Source organism: Podarcis liolepis (assembly GCF_965112155.1).
Source record: "Podarcis liolepis genome assembly, chromosome: 6".
In the NCBI taxonomy this organism is placed as follows: Eukaryota; Metazoa; Chordata; class Lepidosauria; order Squamata; family Lacertidae; genus Podarcis; species Podarcis liolepis.
In genome coordinates this window covers 46,513,262-46,532,606 of record NC_139559.1, presented here as the reverse complement: position 1 = coordinate 46,532,606, position 19,345 = coordinate 46,513,262, and the positions used below count along the sequence as shown (strand labels likewise).

The following is a 19,345-nucleotide window of genomic DNA, read 5'->3' as shown; positions in this document are numbered from 1 at the left end:
GCAAAAGTGCGGCGGCCCCGCCTCCTGGGGCTGCGGGCGGGGAACGGGCCATCAGGCGAGCCTCGCCCCTTGAAGAGGGCGGCGCCGCGGCTGGGAGAGAGAGAGAAAGAGCTCTTCTGCGCATGCGGGCTGTGCCAGAGTTTCCAGTCGGCGCTTGTCCGGTCGCGGGCTCCAGCTTTCCTTTGGGGTGGGGGCGGCTGAGCGGGGAGCAAGGGGCGGGGCTCGGCCTCTGGGAACTGCTGCTCCCCGTCTCTCTCCCGTGTTGGTCGGCTGGGAAGGCATTGGACGGCGGGGGCTCCTCGGCGCTGCTCCCAGAAGGGGGTCTGGTAAGCGTCTTTTCCTCCGGTGTTTACCCCCCAAAAAAGTTATTCCTCCCCCCTCAGGCTGAGCTGCCTCCCGGGGCGCCATCCTGTCCCGCCCCCTCTTGCCAGGTAGGTACTTTTGTAGCATCCACAGAGGGGAGGGGAGACGCCTCAAGTTGCCCCGTCCTCTTCTTCCTCCTCTTGAGTCTCCTGCCTCCCCCCTCTTAAAAAAACAACCCCATTTTCTTCTTCTTGACCACATAGATTCCTGCTAGGTTTTTAGCGTGACGCCTGGCTCTGCCTTTCCTTCCTCTGTTTACACCTGCTGGCCTCTTCCCCCTCGCAAACTACTTCTGTGGAAAATGGACCTCGTGCTCATTTTCCCTTCTTCATCTTCTCCTTGTTTCTGCTGGCGAGTGAGGCTGACTTGAGGAGAGGGAATTGCTCCCGAGTAAATGTGCCTGGGAGTGGAGCAGCTCCTTTATAGTTGTCTCCTGGGATTCTAAGACATTGTATACGCCCTACATGTAAAAAGCACAATTCTTGCCCCTTCCCGCCCCCAAAGCTCTGGGAACTGTATTTTGTTAAGGGTGCTGGGAATTTGCAGCTTGGGGGGGGGGGTAAGTTGTAGTTGGGGGGAAATGTGCTTTGAATGCATAGGGGAAGGCTTTGCTTTGAATTCTAGTAGGCCCCACCTGTGCTGTACATTTAAAGCTGTACCATGCCACTTTAAAACATCTGTGGTTTCCCCCCAAAAGCATCCTGGCAATTGTGGTTTGTTAAGCATGGTCAGAGTTGTTAGGATACCCCTATTCCCTGCACAGAACTACAATTCCCAGAGATCCTGAGAACTGTAGCTCCTTGAAAGAAACAGGGGTCTTCCTAACAACTCTTAATGCCTATAACAAACTTTGTGGGACGCCATGGCTGTATCATGCGGCATGATCCTGTAACTGGCACGATAGGCTAGGTACACTGCAGATGAGCCATAGTGACACTCTGGTCCTTGGGGATGATGATAATTTTTTTAATGGGAAATTTCAACTGGCAAAAAGGAGCTGCAGTTGCCTAGTATCACAAAGAGATAATTTATATTTTGTACAGCTTTTCTTGGAAGGGAGTGCACCATAAAACAATTGCATTCAAAGAGCCATGCGAGCAAAATACTCTAATTAGTTCAAATAATTATTTTATATAAGCTTTGTTTGGTTAGAAGTTCTGATGAAATTGGGAAGATTTTAAAAGCAGTTACAATTGTTAACTAAAGCAAATGTGTAAGAGCTAATTGGTTCTAGGTCGGCTAGTTACACTGTGAAGAAAATAGGAACAGAAGCTTTTGTTTCTGCTGTCACACAAAGGAAAAATACTGCTTGGGCTGTAGTCTATGAACACTTGCTTGGAGGTAAGCTCCATTGAAGTCACTGGGACTTATCTCCAAGTAAATTTGAACTGAAAATTACTGATTAGAATCTTAGTTGGAAGGATTAAAAATCATCTAGTCCACTTCTACTTAGGTATATTATCTGCTACTCTAGTTATCTGCAATAACTAGGTGGCAATCCATCTTGTGCTTAGAAACCTCCAACAGTTCTTTACCTTGTGTGGTAGCCTGTTCCACTGTCTAGCAGTTCATATGGTCAGGACATTCATTCTTTCCAAAGTGTAATCAATATTCCCTTTCCCTAGGCTCTAGAGCAACAGAAACAAATTTGCTCAGTCTTTGTTGACAGCCCTGCAGATATTGTCTGTTACTCAATAGAAGCAAGTTCCAAGGAAATAAATGTGGCTTGTGCTGTGTATGTAAATACTTTTACATGGAAATACGTACTATGATTGGTTTAAAACATGTTGGTAGAATTTTAATTGACTGGAGATGAAAGTAATAAGAGACTTATCATTTGTAATGTAACCTGAAAATGTCATTCAGAGACTTAATAGTTATCACATTTCTTTCCTCCTTGTTCATAACTTATGTAGAAAAACAGGAAGTTTTGCAACATTGTGGCCTTTTACACTTGTAGCTTCCAGTTTGGGCATATTGCGATTTGCAAAGCTTTTGTTTATTTTTAAACTGGCTGCTTTATTTAAATTTAAGCCATCATGTAGTGTAGATTTCTTGCTTCAAGGTTTAGGATCACAGATATTTTCTAATTTCTCTCTTCCAGGAACCATGGCGATGACTGGCCCAGCACCTTGTTCATCTATGAGCAACCACACCAAGGAGCGAGTTACAATGACAAAGGTGACATTAGAAAACTTCTACAGTAATCTGATTGCGCAGCATGAGGAACGAGAAATGAGGTAAATATCCCAGCTTCATGAAAATGGAAGTAATGTTATTTTCCTTATATCAAGATTTAAGAAACAATGGATGCCACAAATACGCTGATCATCTTATCCTGCTAAAAGTTTTATAGCACTTTTAAGTCCTCAAAAAGCCTTTAAATATTTTAGTATGATGATTTTTTCAGTGCCCATGCTATCCTCTTGTTGTGCATTTCAAGAAAGGCATATGTTGCAGATGCTTGATGAAAACTAGTAGCAGCATTTTCCTGGAATGAAAGTTGTTTTTCTCTCTCTAGTGTTATGTTTTATTTTTATTTCAGTGTGTCCAGTATAAACAGTTTTTATTGCGAAATGCACTTGGCTCTACTGTGTACTATAATCAAAAGCAGCCTCTCTAAACACATTTTACTCCTTCCTGGATTTCATTCCCTTCTAAGTATTGTATTTTATATTTATCTGTAAAATATATTAACTACTTCCTGCTACAAGTAGTGGTCAAATGTGCTCCGTTAAAAAAAAATTAATGCATAAAACCGTTGTTCCAGTTTAGCTTTCCCTTATTTGAAATATTTAACAAACACCCCTCTCTTCATTATGTTGAATGCCAATTGGAACATAGGTCCTTGAAGGTGAAGTCACTGCTGATTTACACCTCTCTGGTAGTTACACATTTCCCTTCCCTTGGTGGGAAAACTCCACCAACGTCTCTATAGATGTTGTAGTTGAAAGCTTATTAGGCTTATCAATGAGAAGATCAGTTATAGAAATAGCTTGTCACTGCTGCCAGTCTTTTACTATTACATCCAGCCTTGTGAAATCTTTGCTAGGACATGCTGTCAGTTCACATGGAATAACATTCCTGCATTGCAGTGGGTTGTACTAGATGACCCTTGGGGTCCCTTCCAACTCTACAATTCTATGGTTCAAACCGTGAGGTACATTTGATTGTGTGTGCTTGACTGGTACCCTAGAACAGTGGTTGCTTTCCCCCACCCCGGATGATATTGGGGGGGCCACTTCAGGTTAGCTGATGATCTTGAGGGGGGGCGCTTCATATTTCCTCCCTGTGTGTTGTATAATTTGTAATGTACTGTGCTAGATGCTGTATTTTTTGTTTTTTATTTCTTATATTTTTTTGTATTACAATTTGTATTTTATGGAATTCAAATTATAATACAGTAAAATATAATAAAAGAAGCAGCAATACAATACAGTTTAAAATCAACATAATAATTTAATGTGGACATTCTGAAGACCACCTGAATGAAGCTCACAGGAACCCTTGCCTCAGAATTCTATCGTAAGGAGTTTCAGTTCTTTTGAAATACATTGCCTTTGAGCAATTTTCTTGAAAGGCCTTGCTAAAATCCATCAGATCTACTCCCTTCTATATTCTCCCTAAATTTATCCAGCTTTTTGTTTGCATATACAGAATAACTAAAGGTTTATTAAGCTGACAGATTGGTTAGAATTGAAGAGACTGATCATTTTCATAGAAATGGAAGTAGTTTATAGTCTAAGAAGCTCTCTATAGTGTTTCAAAGGTCATTTTGAAATGAAGTCCTTTCCACTTTTTACATTCTACTGTTCCACCCAGTGACAAATGCAGTTGTGTTGTGCATTATGGATTGGGTGTTAGATTGGCTGCGATGATGTGCCCTCTGTTTTTGCCAGCTATCTCCTGTGAGCCCTTTCCCACCACAGACACACCTTGACCTGGCAGTAAGATATTTGATGGTTGATCTAAATCAGGTCTTGATACCTTCCAGAAGTCGCTCATTCTGCAATCAGTTTGTTTGTACGTCCTTTTTATTATAAATGATTAAACTCTGCTCTTGTTTCGTGCCCCTTTTCTTTACAAACGACTTAATTTGTATGATGCAAATGCATGATAAGAGCAAATTTCCTGTTCATTTTGCAGAAGTTCAAGCAGAAGCAGGGTGTTTATCTTGATTGCTGTGTGCATTGAGAAATGAAGCCTTGGAATTCAGTGTTCCAATTCCTGGCAGCTCTATTCTGTCCTGAAGTTGTATGCATGAACTTGTGGAGACCTTGTTCAAAAACTTTATTCTTTTTTTCCCCAGACAGAAGAAGCTAGAAAAAGTTATGGAAGAAGAAGGCTTAAAAGATGAAGAGGTATTGCATATGCTGAAACATGCTTTCTTGGTCTTGTTTCTCATCACCCCTGTATTATTATTATTATTATTATTATTATTATCATCATCATCATCATCAATAATTTAAAGTTATTACCTGCCCTTCACCCTATGGTCACAGGATGGATTACAACAATTTAAAATACAACATTAAAAATAGTTTTAAAACATACAATTATGGAATGCAGCCACAAAAAGAAGGGAGGGTCCTAAGAATACACCTGAGGTGTCAAAGACCAGAGTAAAGATAACAAGCTTTTGCTGTGAATGATTCTGGCCTAGCTGTTGTTGTTGTTTTTTTTTAATAGAAAATGGCATTAACCTTTCCCCCCCTTTTTTTGAACAACAACTAGAAAAGAATGAGGAGATCAGCACATGCCCGAAAGGAAACAGAGTTTCTGCGCCTAAAAAGAACAAGGCTTGGGTTGGAAGACTTTGAATCTTTAAAAGTAATAGGCCGAGGAGCATTTGGAGAGGTAAGAGTTCAAAATGAAAAAGACTTCTAAAAAGTATAGACAGCCAACTTCTGACCCTCCAACACCATCAAAAGCCTCTTATCACCTTGTTATTAAATGCAAATAGATAGAGTTTGCTTTCAGGGCAAGTATCCCATCAATAAAGGTAGTTTCTACACTTCTGAAAAATATATTAGTAATTTGAAAATCCTCTTAAAGTAATGGACAATTGGTTGATTTGTTAACACAGTTGGCCAAATGTAGTTTTATGCTGAGCTCCCTAACAGTTATCTGGTAACACCTGTTTCCTACATGTAGTTATTTACAGAATTCAGGTAATGCTCTAAGCAGCAGCAGTATCTTACTGGCTTTTCTGAAAATTGTCTAATGGCTAACGGTATAATGTTGTTTTCCAAACTTAACTATCTTAATATACTGTGTCTACACCTTTTCTAATTTGCTCTGTTCCATTGTAGTGCTATAGTAATAATATTCTGCTTTATTTATACCCATTATCCAAATATTTTGGGTGTACCCTAGGCCTGTCTCAGTTATATGTGTTCACCATATCTCTTATTGTAATTTATTATGAAGGGTAGCATTGTCATGAATGTTAGCCAGGAAGGAAAAATAATAATTGACTCAATGCCAGATAGTGTTATGCTCCATAGCAGCTGAAAACTAGATATACTACACTAGTAGGTACAGCAGGCTCTATATATTGTTCAATCATCTCCAAAACAGATCACTTTCCTCCCCTAATTCTCCTTTCTGTAACTGTTTGTCTTAAACAAAATGGCTAAAGGGGTTTTAATATGTGCATTGTTGTTGCACAACTTCTAGGTGCGGCTTGTTCAGAAGAAAGATACAGGGCATGTGTATGCAATGAAAATACTACGGAAAGCAGATATGCTTGAAAAAGAGCAGGTAAATACTGATTCCTAATGAGAGTATGCAGATGTCAAAAGTAAGAATGTGCAAGCAATGTGGAGTTCTTCTTTTCTGCTAGAATCATTACACTCATGATGAGATATCTTAAATTATCATTTTGTGGGGAACTTTGGAATGCATGGAAGGCAGAAGAGAACCTAGGAAAAAGAAACTCTGTAATCACCAAATGGAATGTGGTAACTTTCATTTTAAGTTTTTCCAGCTTGTTGATGAGATGTTTTTGAACCTGCATCTCCAACTCACCATCTTTATCTAAATTTAATTGAACATTTTGTATTTATTATGCAAAAACTGCAGTTGTATGCATAGTTATTAAAGAGTAAGTCTTAATGGGACTTGTTCATAGAAAGCCTTCATGGGATCATGCTGTAAGTCTTAAGAGTTTTGAGCATCAAAAATTGAATACATGTGTGCTGATCACTTTTCATGCGTCTTCAGGTATGAATATGATGCTATAGAAGAAAAAATGAAATTCAGAATTCTTCCCTTAACCGTTTAAGCCTTTGACTTAAATTCCACTTGCATGTGTCTCAGTGACTAAGTGCACTTTTGTCTGTATTCCATGCCTGATTTAATTTTGATGCAGGCAACATGGAGCTTGTCAGAAGGCACTTACCTATTTAGAGGCTTCAGCTGCAAATTAAGAAACCCTTTGCTCGCGCTGGTGGATACAGTGTTTTCACACTAGCAATATTTAATTATTTTAGGATTTATAATCATTTTCTCCTTCTAAAATGGAGATATGAGGGCAATTTATAAAATATAAAAACCAATGACTCATTTCAAAAGGCATTGCTAAGTCAATCCATGGCTAAGCATGAACAAGAAAGTAGGTGGGAACTTGGATGAAAAATCGTAGCCGCTCTGCTCTTCCCTTGTCCTGCTGCTGCCACATAATTTGAATTAGCATTGCTCAGGGTTTCTCTCTCTCCACAAACCACGAGTGGTAAGCCAAGAACAAACATGGGCTGCAGCTCATTTGTCTGGAAACTGTGGGCCTGGGTTTGGACATAGCCCTAAGCCAAACTATGGCTTAGCTCTGAATAGCACAGCAGCAGGACCAGGAGAGGAGCAAAGGGGTCATGATCTTTCCTCTAAATACTCACACACTCCCTCATTCACACTTAGCCATAATTTTACATACTGTAACTTACAAACCAGGCCAATGCCAGTATCAGTATAATAGCAGCAAACGCCAAAAAACACATAAGCTTAAAAACAAGGGCTTGCTAGAAAGGTTTTCAAACAACAGGAAACCAGCAGAACAGGATATAAACCTAATCTTTCTAGGCAGGGAGTTAATATACCGGGTGCCATGACACAAAAAGCAGTCTTGTATAGTGGGTGGTAACACACTTCTTAAGGCAACAGAATGATTAAAGGGCTTTGCTAGATATCGGAGGGCAGAGAGACTCAGTGGGAAGAAAAAGTGCTTTTAGACAACTTGTCCTAAGCTATTGTGGGCTTTAACCTAGAATTACACTCAGAAACAGACCAACCACCAGTGCAGCTGATAATAGCAAAGGGGTAACATGCTTCTTAAATGTAGTGATGGTCAAATCTTTAGCAGCAGCATCCTGCATTAACTGAAAGTTCTGAACATTTTTCAAGGGCAGCCCCAACTGAGCCCTCTTAACTGAGTGGCTGCTGCTGGTAAGGGGAGAGATTTGCTCATTTTAAAATTTTATTTCCTGTTCACAGTTGGGGTGGGTTTACAGCCCATTGCCTGTACCTTGACTCACTTGACTGGGCAGCACCTGTGCTTCTGGCATGCACCATTCTGCAATTTGAAATGTAACTAATATTAAAAATAAGTTGCCGTTTGGGGACCTATTGGGTTATGAACAACATTTGCAAATATTGTGTAAATATTTCTTTAATTACAACTTTTTTTTAATGTATTTATCTCCAGGTTGGCCACATTCGAGCAGAACGTGACATTCTAGTGGAGGCAGACAGTTTGTGGGTTGTAAAAATGTTCTATAGTTTCCAGGATAAGCTGAACCTCTACTTAATTATGGAGTTTCTGCCTGGAGGTAATTATTTTGAACTTCTGTGTCATCTAATATTGCTTGATATTATTGTGAATGCTGACTACATGGCAAGTTATATGCCCCATTTTGAAATGCACTAGTCACTGATTAGCATGTATTGAACAAGTCACAATCTAAAGTGATGTACCCATAGACTATAGTCAAACTATAGGAAAGGCAGTTTTGAGCATATGAAATCCACTGATAGTGAAGGAGTCCTACTCCAGGTTGACTTTTGCTCTATTGTTTATTGGTCAGGGTGTTCATGAGAATATTACTGTTTTGACCAAATGATGTATCCACTTTACTGCTCAATAACTTTTCAGAGCTATATCCAGACTTTCATTTTTACTTGTTATTGACAGAAATAAGTTGAGGTTGGCTCATGTAGGAATTTGATAAAATTGTATTTATTTATGCTGAAATTAGAAACATGAACTTGTTAGAAGGAAACTTGGTGAAAATGAGGGCATATTCAAAAGGCCATTCTGCTATTTTAGGCTGCTATATTTATGATGGAATGGGCATCTACTTTTGGCCATTTCAGAATCCTTTACCAGCAGTTGCAAGGAGTAACGCATGCAGATTTTCCGGGACATAATGTAATTCTGTCTATGATGTTATTTTCTTGCCTGTGTAGGAAAGAAAATAGACTAAGTAGCTATTTAAGAAGTAAATGAAATAGCTCTGAGGAAAAAGAGACTTGGAACAGAAGATGGTGTATCTTGGAATTTAGGCCAAGCTAAAAGAACAACCAGATATGGCATTACAAAGAAACTGAATACAACTTATCTTCACTTCCTGTTCTCTGTACATACAGGTGATATGATGACATTATTGATGAAAAAAGATACCCTAACAGAAGAAGAAACTCAGTTTTATATAGCAGAGACTGTGCTGGCTATAGATTCAATTCATCAGCTGGGTTTTATTCATCGTGATATCAAGCCAGATAATCTCCTGTTAGACAGTAAGGTACGAGTATTATTTACTGTAAGCTGTTTCAGGGACTGTTAAAAATATTTATTATCAATTTATGAATCCTCTTTTTCAGACATCACAAGGCGATTTCCAATCATACAATTAAAAATGGGGTTGAACTAGATGATCCTTTGGTTCTCTTCCAACTCTGCAGTTTTATGATTCTGTAATAAAGATAGGTTTGAAAACAATATAAACACACAAGGCACAGATCTAATATTATTTTATTACTACTGTGTTAATTTACTTTGGAAACCCCAGGGATGGAAATGGGAGACTAGTGCTAAATAGCTTAGATGCATAAAAATGACCTGCTCAGAGACCTTGTTGACACAGTAATGTGTGGTATGTCATGCATGAGCCAGAAGAAGGTACCTCCATCTAATCCAAAACTCAGGAGGCCTCAATAGCATGTGTTTCCCATACCACCACCCAGACTAGGGAGAGAAATTATGGAGTTCTAGTTAGGATTCCTGGCATTCATGCTTTGGGTGCTGAAGAAGGGTCATGACATTTTATTTTGGTTGTGAGTTTTTGTTGTTCTCCTGCTTCATGTACATGTTCTCAAAATTTCTTAAGTGAATCGTTCCATTCATGCAGAGTATGGGATCACCAAGCTCTCTCAGCCACAATTGCCAAAGGTTCCGAATGAGTTGGTCAGATAGAGTCATTTTATCTTGCTAGAAACCTAAGATCAAGGCCAGTTCAGGCTTTTAAGACCATGGTCAAACATTCAGTACCTGAACTCCTTAGAGGTTTTGATACAATCAAATGTTATATAAAATTTGTTAAATAAAGAAAATTTTAAAATGAGGTTGCCTTGTATCTCTTTATTTTGTGCTTGTTTCTTGACATGTAGGGCCATGTGAAACTATCCGACTTTGGTCTCTGCACTGGACTTAAGAAAGCACACAGAACGGAGTTCTATAGAAATTTGAGCCACAATCTTCCTAGTGACTTCAGTAAGTTGTGTTGTATCTAAAACTTCTTTTGAGCTTGTTGCTTGGCAGAAATATTGATAGGCTTGCAGTCTTAAAGACAGGAATCAAAATGATAAATGGGACGAGGAAGGAGGGGAGAAGAAAACAAGCAACCTTGATAATCAGTTCTTAAAATTACACAGAGTTCTTATAATGACCAGCTTGAATATAAACAGTTGAGGGGGAGCCAAATGGCACTGGCAATCTCAACGGACTTGATGAAGTGACTCTGTAGGCTCATCTCTCCCTCTGCTGCAGCTTGATGGAAAGACTGCTGCTAAATGATATCTGAGGGAGGCCTCAAAATACTGCTTTTGCAAAAATGCAAAGCAAGATAGATACCTACTGAAGATTTTAAGTGTAGCCACCAAAGAATAAATTGTAACTAGAAGGAATTCTAGCTCTCTTTCACATACTCACCCTCTCATGTACACATGCACATTTCTGGGTTGTATGGGGTGGGGAGAGGGAGCATACTGGGATTCAGGGGAATATGTTAAAAGTAGGGAACTATTGTACAAAAATGTAAACATCATCAACACTTCATTGAAACGAGAGCCATTAAATGCAAAGGTAATAATATACTACCTGTCTTCTATCTTTAGCTTTTCAGAATATGAACTCCAAAAGGAAAGCAGAAACTTGGAAAAGAAACAGGCGGCAGCTGGTAGGTATTGCTCTGTCTAGAGATTCTTCCCTCTGTGTAGAGATCATGTCATACTTTGTGTTTAAGACCTTGAAGATCCAGCTGAGAAATCAGTATGTAATGCATACTTGCTTTGTCTCTGCCACTTGTTCTCATCTAGGGAAATAGAACCATAGAGTTGGAAGGGATCTCAAATGTAATTGAAGGCTTAGATCAGGGGTAGGGAAACTTTTTGGCTCCACAAGCCTGATCTTTATCAGGGTTTATTTTGCAGGCCAAATTTAGCAGGTGGGATCGCCCAACTGTCAGTCACATGTTGTCACTATGGCACACGATTGATAGGCAAGTTGTGTCTCCCTCCTGTAAAATTACTTGTGCAGGGTTACCAAGTGATGTTGGATGGTTTTTTACAGGAGGCTTAAAAGCCACACGACTGTTTTATACTCCAGGTGTCAGGGGTTAAAAGGGGGAGTATGGGGAGGCTTGCAAAGAGTAGCACTGCTTCCTCCAACCGGAGCAAGGAGCAAGGTGCACTTGGTTGGGAACACTTCTTGCATCATAAAAAGAACAATTGAGAGCTCACTTTAAGCTCCTTTGAAGGCCCACCCTTACTCGCCTCACAGCTGACATTTTATATAATTTTGACTTTCCCAAAACAGCCTGGCAGGCCAAATGGGGAGACCTGGGTGGGGGGAGGGACACGTTTGGCCTGCAGGCTAGAGCATAGCTGTCAACTTTTCCCTTTTCTTGCGAGGAATCCTATTCGGAATAAGGGACTTTCCCTTTAAAAAAGGGAAACATTGACAGCTATGGGCTAGAGGTTCCCCATTCTTGCTTTAGATTGCTCAAATAATAATTTCATGTCAGCAAAAGAGGCATAGTAGGACTTTGTTTATGGCCAAAGTATCGCATTGCCCTCCAGCATCCTGAAGTTGAGACACAAACAAATTTGTTTGTAGACGTGTTCATTGACTGCAGAAGTCATTGTTCCACATATTTTTTCTGGATATTCCCTATGCTCATTGATAAGATACAACAGAAAATGTGTAACAGATTATGTTTGATTACAGGCCTTCTCTACAGTGGGAACTCCAGATTATATTGCTCCAGAGGTCTTTATGCAGACAGGCTACAATAAGCTTTGTGACTGGTGGTCACTTGGGGTCATCATGTATGAGATGCTAATTGGTAAGAAACAACCATTCATGTATCTAAGAATAAAAAATCTGATATTGTGGATCATTGCCCCTCACCTAGCTTCTAAATAGTATGTTATACATAATACTGCTTTTCTTCTGCTTGGCTACTTTTAGCTGGATTTTTATGTGCAATTGTGGTTCTTGACCTTAAAATACTGTATTTTTCGCCCTATAGGACGCACTTTTCCCCCTCCAAAAATGAAGGGGAAATGTGTGTGTGTCCTATGGGGCGAATGCAGGCTTTCGCTGAAGCCTGGAGAGCGAGGCGGGTCGGTGCGCACCGACCCCTCTCGCTCTCCAGGCTTCAGGAAGCTATCCGCTAGCCATGGGAGACGCAGCTCTCCCACGGCTAGCGGAGAGCTTGCCGACACCCAGAGCTCAGCACGCCCCAAGCTTCGGGCTTCGCACAGCGCTCCGCTAGCCATGGGAGAGCTGCGCGACTTCGCGCAGCTCTCCCACGGCTTGCGGATAGCAGCCTGTTCTGGGGGCTGGGGTTGGGGGAAGCTCGGGCTTCCCCCGCCCCAGCCCCACATCTGGGGGGGAAATAAATTGTTTTTTCTTTATTTCCCCCCAAAAAAACTAGGTGCGTCCTATGGGCCGGTACGTCCTATGGGGTGAAAAATACGGTAAAACTAAGAAGGTAGAAGATGATAGCTGCACTTGGACTTCATTAATCACTAATCAGAACTTTCATAACTTTCTTAGGTTACCCCCCTTTCTGTTCAGAGACTCCTCAAGAAACTTACAAAAAGGTGATGAATTGGAAAGAGACCCTAATATTCCCTCCAGAAGTTCCAATCTCAGAGAGAGCCAAGGATCTTATTCTAAGGTACCAGATCATTATCTGCTGTCATCAGATACAAGATTTCTCAACATTCAGTCTGCAACTTTGGGCTACTGCTTTGTAATCTTACAAAAATAAGTTAGGCTTCCATATTTTAAAAATTGTGTAGGTAGTTTTAAAAGTTGCTTAGGCAAAGCATCCCTGTTCTCTCCTTATTTCATATTGCTTCTTACTTTATTCCTTTTTGTAAGCACTTACAACAGTTGTCTGCCCAAGAGAGCACATAACTTGGGCAAATGCTTTAGCCTAGGTACCCACAAGGAACCCCTCATCATCCACAGCACCATTGCTACTTCATGGTGGGTTTTCAGGAATGTGGGAACCTCTCCTGTGCTGCCTCCAGCTTCCTTGGCCAGCTGCATAAAGCAAGAAATTTATTCCCATATGTATTGTGTATGTTGCATTCTCCCTTATGTTGAACCTCCAGCAAAAGTCAGGATAGAGCGAGAGAGACTTGAATCCCAGTTTTAGAGGCAACTTGGGCAAGCTTCTAAACTTCCTTGAATCCCAGTTTTAGAGGCAACTTTCCCCTAGCTCCTAATGTTCTGTGCACTGGAAAATATTCAATGAGTGTCTGAACTCTTATGTTGCACAGAAATTCAAAAGAGTATTCTGCTTGATATGCCTGGAAGCAGTAGCACATTAAACAGAACAGAAAAAAAAAGAAAGCATTGAAATTCTTGCAATTTATTACATTGCCAGATAATGAAACATTGGGGAAACATATATCATAACAAGTGGTATTAAGCAGTCCATATCTCACTGGAAGAGACACAGAATTGTAGTGGTTTGATTAATATGGCATAAAAATGTTCTGGACCCTCACAACTTCTCAGTAATGCACAGAGGGCAAGGGGAACATGATGCCTTATGATCAGATGCCTGGAGGAAAATCAGAGTAATGCAGCTATTGCACTGCTCCCAGTGTTTTGGAGGATGGGGAAATAATGTGAAATGGCTTTAAAAACAACGCTCATTAACCCCACACAGATACTAAGGTTTTTTTCTTCCAGCATATAGAGACCTGTTCTAGAGGCTTCCATTGGAAAAAAAATTGCATTTACTTTGAATTGTATTTGTTTTACTTTCAGTTGTTCCCTTTCCCACTTAGTAGTTTGTTTCCCCACTTTTTGAATATTCTATGCTGCCTTTTTTGTCTGTGCAGATTTTGCTGTGAATGGGAGCACCGAATTGGTGCCCCAGGTGTTGAAGAAATCAAAACAAACCCCTTTTTTGAAGCCGTTGACTGGGAGCATATCAGGTACAATGTTTTATTTCTTCTAGGACACTGTTCTTTAAGTTTTTCTAATTCAGTTGCTTAGTGTGCAGTAATTCCCTATGAGCAAGGCAAAGTTTGAACTTTAGAAGCACCTCTGACATAGATTTTGATTTTTGGTACTTACTTGCATTATAAACTCTAATTGAGAACAATTCTTAATAGGGAGAGACCAGCGGCAATATCCATAGAAATCAAAAGTATTGACGATACTTCAAACTTCGATGAATTTCCGGAATCTGATATCCTTAAACCAGCAGGTAGATATTTCCACTTTGGATTTTATTTCTTTTTTATGTAGAGTTTTAGCTTTAATCTCTCTCCCAGAAGTAGGTATTTCATATAAAATAGTTCATAGTCTACTACAAGCTCAGTTTTGCAAATCCTCATGCTCTCACTTCCATTATGTTTGGGCTTGACCTGCTGAAAGGGTTTTGTCTAATGTAAGAAGCACAGTCCAAAATCCAATATAGCCAGGTAAGACATCACAGTTAACTGCATGTACTCATGGTTAACTCTGTGTTACATTGTGGCCAAAAATGTCTAGTGACCTAATTTTGGGTTTTTTTCTTCTTCTGGTATTGTTAAATCATTTCGCCCCTCTTTATTGATACTTTTGGAGCATTCTCTGGTAATACAAATCTGGAAAAACTTACAAAAGTGACATGAAAGTGTCACAGGTTTGGTTTAACCCAGAGCAAAATATTTTAATGAATAAAATTTTGAGAGGAAGCTTCTCAAAGTAGGTTCTTTCCCTAACTTTCTCAGCCACTTTAGCATATGCTAGACATGATGTTCAGGGCTTTCAGTAGCATGGAGAATGATGGCTTGGCAGAACAGATTTGTAGAGGCTACTCTGAGGTGTCTTTACATTTGGCTGTCTGTAATTCTAACGGAAACATTTGCACTTTTTAAATAAACTGAAGGAGTCCAGGGTTTTCCTAAAATGTTCTTAATGCAAAGTTGTGTTCTGTTAAACTCCTTAGTTATTATTAATAACCTAGTACCTCTATATTCTTTTTTAAAATCAGTGACCACAAGCAACCATCCAGAGACAGACTACAAGAACAAAGACTGGGTCTTTATAAATTATACCTACAAGAGATTTGAAGGCCTGACAGCTCGAGGAGCAATACCTTCATACATGAAAGCAGGAAAGTAGTGACTCACAACAAAACTATTCCTGAACCTTCATTCTTTCCTGTCAGCACAAGTTTTTTCTCCTATGCTTCATAAACTTTATCTGAGGCCTGTGAAATCTTGAGAAGAGTGCAAAATAACATCATTATGCACAGTGTTTACATTTAAATGGATTTATGCATTGAAAACTTCCACAAATGGCACTTATGAGCCTGCCTTTGCAGATTTTATTGCAGAAATAGGTTATTCTGGCTTTAGTTAAAATTCCTAAGACTGTTACTTCAAGAAGGAGAGTGCAAGCTTTTATTTACATTGTAGAGTATAACATAATTGTGGTTTGGTTTTTTTGTATCTTCTGTTTTACAAGTGCTGTGCAAAGGTACAGCACAATTCTAAGGGCTAAGGTATTGTACAGGAAACAGAGCAATAACTAGTATGAGGTAGACCAAATTCTCAGAAGCTTATCCTATAGGAGGGCAAAACCTGTATTGCCTTAATTGTCACTAGTGTGTTGTATACTTAGTTCAAAAGCCTTTTGGATAGCAATTTTTTCAACCCAACAATGGCCTCAAAAGCTGCTGCACTTTACTGTTGGTACTAAAATAGTAATCCTAAAGTATTGAGCTTTTTCCCCCTTCTAAACTTCAGATTTGGGGAACGTTACGCTTTTTTACAAGCATTGTCAAGAGAGCTAAAGATGATTCCTTGTGAGATTTATGTAACTGCATTCTACTTGGTAGTAAGAGAGAAATCACTGTTAATAGCATTATTAGGATACCATAGTTAATACTGTGAAAGGAGCCCTGCTTTTTCAGATTCTTTCCCTACTTCTCACCCTCAAGACTTTGATTAATGAAAGCTTAGGAAGTTGCTGCAAGCAGAGAATTGTAAAATAAGTGTTTAGCTAGTGGCATAATATACTTTGGAGCTTTATCTTTCTGAAGCTTGGATGCAGAGAGCCCTGAAGTGCCTTTTGGGATAACCTAGGAGTGCTCTACAGGAAGTAATGGGATCATAGTGACTGGTTGTTCAAAGGATCTACATGGTGCAGTTCTACTTCTTGGGCTGTTGCCATTAGGTGGCACTGACCCTCTGAGTGTTCTTCAGATTCTTAAGCCCTCTCAGGCTCTGCATGATACATGAGACTGCCATCATTTGGTGTATCTCATGTAGTTCACTATATTGTTCAGATAACTATCTTTGAAATCATTTGTTCAAGACAATGTTAAGCTCCAGACTGAGGATGGGGGCAGGTAACAGTACAGGAGGAGCCCTAGTGCATCTGGAGTCAAAATGAAGACAGGAAAGCCAGAGGAGGAGACCTAAACATGATAGCTTGGGATGGTCCTTGTACATCAGGCTATGTTACCGGGCGATTTAGTAAAAACATTAAGCTTTCCTTTAGTAAGGTGCTCTGATGCCCAAATAGGCTGAAAGAAGTTGAAGTCCTTTGTTCTTGTACAAAGGTCAGGATTCAGTTGTAATTTAGGAGATAGTCATCAAATATTATTGTTGTCTCTGCCTTTAGGAGATCTGATGAAGCCTGCAATATTTCAATAACAGATGTCTTAGTCATTTTCACTGAATGTGCATAATTATGCAGTAGTTCACTTGTCCTCTGATGGTTCATCTGTCCTTATCAGATCGGAGTTTTAGCAAATTAATTGGAGGGATTAATGTGCTAAAACATTAAAAACTGTTTTAATAGTGGTTGTTCTCCAATCTGCACTGTTACACATACCCCTCACTGGTAGGCAGTCTTATGTACTGGTTTGGAACACCCCCCCCCAAAAAAAAATCATTATACCATGAGTGTTCCCTATCTTTCTTAGTACTCCTATAAATCCAGATAGATCCTGGTCCTTAATTAGTTTTCTAGATGTGGCAATGCACAGAAGCTTCAGTAAGAAGGTCACTAATGAAATATTTTGCATTTAGGCTTTGTCCACAAAATGTATCTAGAGAAGAGGCTATAGGGAGGTAACTCTTATTCCTGCTTTAATATATCCTCTGTGCCTAGTTTGTAATTATTACTGTGCTCCAATGACGTGTCCTACGCATGGTGGGGCTAGAGTTTTGCTTACTGGTTAGATAATGATGGGTTTAAAGTTAAATTTCTGGTGCTTGCTGAATGTTGAAAATATGTAGCATACATAACTGGTGCTTTAAAAGCCTTTTTTTAAAAAAAAAAGCTGTAGAAGGTCTCAGGATAACCTGATTGCCTAGAGAGCTGCCCAGCCAATAACTTGCACAAAAGGGAAGAAAACAAGATTCTTGCATGCCTCTTTGATGTTTCCTTTTGCATTATGACCATTTAGCAAAGCATCTCTGTGCCACAGTGTGACAGATGAGTGCAAGCATTGTGTGTACGTGAGTAAATTGAATTGCAGTACAAGGTGTAATTTTCTGTCTTCTACTGTTGGGAATTTTTGAAAGATTTACTTTGTGTATTGTAGTGAGAATGAATATAGCATATTGTTATAACTGAGGTCGAATCCTTGTTCCTGTAGTCTCTGCAGCAGCCAAGAGCATAGTTGAGTTGCCAGAGGTCACCCAGTGTGCTTAATTAACACTGCCAGTGCAGTGAATGAAGGCTCCCCACAAATAAGGACATTATGCATCAACAAGCTTATGGAAATGAGAATTAAGCATTTGGGAACTTAGAACATCAGTCTGTGAACCATTTTCTTTTGGGGGGGGTTAAAATCAATGCTGCCCTCTCATAGCAACATTATAACTTGGATTCCTATGGTATTGCTTTTTTTTAAAAAAACCACAACACTAAAACAGGAGTATTAACTGAGAAGATCATATATTGGCTGTTGCAAATAATGCTGGCTTCCTTTTAACAAATTTTTTAGAGAGCTTCCGCATGAACTCTGCCACTGCAGTAAATGTCCTCTTTAATCAGTTAAGTAGTCTGTTGGCACTAATTTAGAGAATTAAGGTTCTCATTTAACCAAGATCTGAAACCTGTATTTAAATCCTGGTTAAACAGGAATCCTAATAAGCCTTAATGACCATTGTAAGTGTCAATGCTTAATGCCAATGCTTAACCACAATTAATGTGGCAGGCAGTGCACAATCCACAGGTGGCTGCCAATCTCATGTTCCTAGCTCTTGTCACCCTGCAGCAGCCCATTGTAAATTCTAGAGAAACTGTTGCCTTTCCGGGGTGGTGCATTTCTTCTTCGAAAGCAGTTGTAGATCTAGAAGCCAAACAATTACACAGCTTACTCATAATGCAAGTTCGTATCATTTTTCTGTTTCTTGTTCTACTGAGGTATTTAGTAGCGCTGATGTCTCTCTGGCACAACAAAAGCTGCAAAATACTACATTTTTGGCGTGTCTGGGTACAGGAGAAAATTCCTGGCTGAGACTTAAGATGAGCAATGCTGCCAGTTGTGTGTGATTATTAGCAGTGTATTGCACTTAGGTACTGCTTAACCAATGTGCCTGGGTTCCGCCTTATGGCTGATTAAAATTGATTTTGTATCTGCATATAGCTGTAACTACTTGCAGTGTAAAATTTCATATACTTTGTACATGATTCTGGGGTTTTGTGTGAAGACCAATTTTTATGGAAGTGTCTTTGCATTCTGAGCTGTTTAAAATACTTCCTCAATAAATGTAGTTTTGCTAATGTTTTGTGAGTTATTTGAATTGAAATGCTTGTTGTTCGCAACAGATGACACTGAGGTAATCAAAGGGGGTGCCTGGATGTATTTGCTAAGTGTGTTGATTAGGTGCAATAAGAGTGAATAATAAGTAATAGATATGTTCACTTATTCCAGTCGCTGAGTTCCTCCCCCCCCCCCGACATCTTCATTGAAAGTTGAAAAAGTACATAAAAAGAAAGTGTCTTAAAAACCCTTTTCGTTATGCTTGAGAGCACTTATGAGCATCCTCCTTCTCAGGCATGCGTTTTGCAAACTTTTGTTCTAACATGAAATATCTTCAGGGTTGCTTCACGTGTGTTAAAGAGTTAGTGGTGGCACCAGGTGTTTCCTGTTACACGGGATGTGGCTATATACATTCTTTATACCATGTGTACACACAGGTGGGGGCTGGGGCCAGTGTGGCTCCCTCTGGAGAG

At 39.7% G+C, this 19,345-nt stretch overlaps 1 protein-coding gene across 1 annotated transcript; it reads left to right on the top strand.

Annotated features, from left to right (window-relative positions):
* The first annotated feature begins 8 nt into the window (after window positions 1-8).
* Window positions 9-18,892, top strand: STK38 (serine/threonine kinase 38). The gene is made up of 14 exons (XM_083509347.1): window positions 9-326; window positions 2,468-2,603; window positions 4,673-4,724; window positions 5,098-5,220; window positions 6,043-6,126; window positions 8,063-8,186; window positions 9,004-9,158; window positions 10,024-10,126; window positions 10,750-10,811; window positions 11,861-11,978; window positions 12,695-12,818; window positions 13,999-14,094; window positions 14,275-14,369; window positions 15,141-18,892. Exons 2-14 carry the CDS (start codon window positions 2,473-2,475, stop codon window positions 15,269-15,271), a joined length of 1,398 nt encoding a protein of 465 aa, XP_083365473.1. The 5' UTR covers window positions 9-326; window positions 2,468-2,472; the 3' UTR covers window positions 15,272-18,892.
* The last annotated feature ends 453 nt before the right edge of the window (window positions 18,893-19,345 follow it).

Excerpts from the sequence above, each read along its gene's own strand:
- STK38 (XM_083509347.1), top strand. The coding sequence starts at position 2,473 with ATGGCGATGACTGGCCCAGCACCTTGTTCATCTATGAGCAACCACACC. Across the intron at positions 9,159-10,023 it reads ATCTCCTGTTAGACAGTAAG|GGCCATGTGAAACTATCCGA; the intron begins GTACGAGTATTA and ends CTTGACATGTAG. Across the intron at positions 14,370-15,140 it reads TGATATCCTTAAACCAGCAG|TGACCACAAGCAACCATCCA; the intron begins GTAGATATTTCC and ends TTTTAAAATCAG.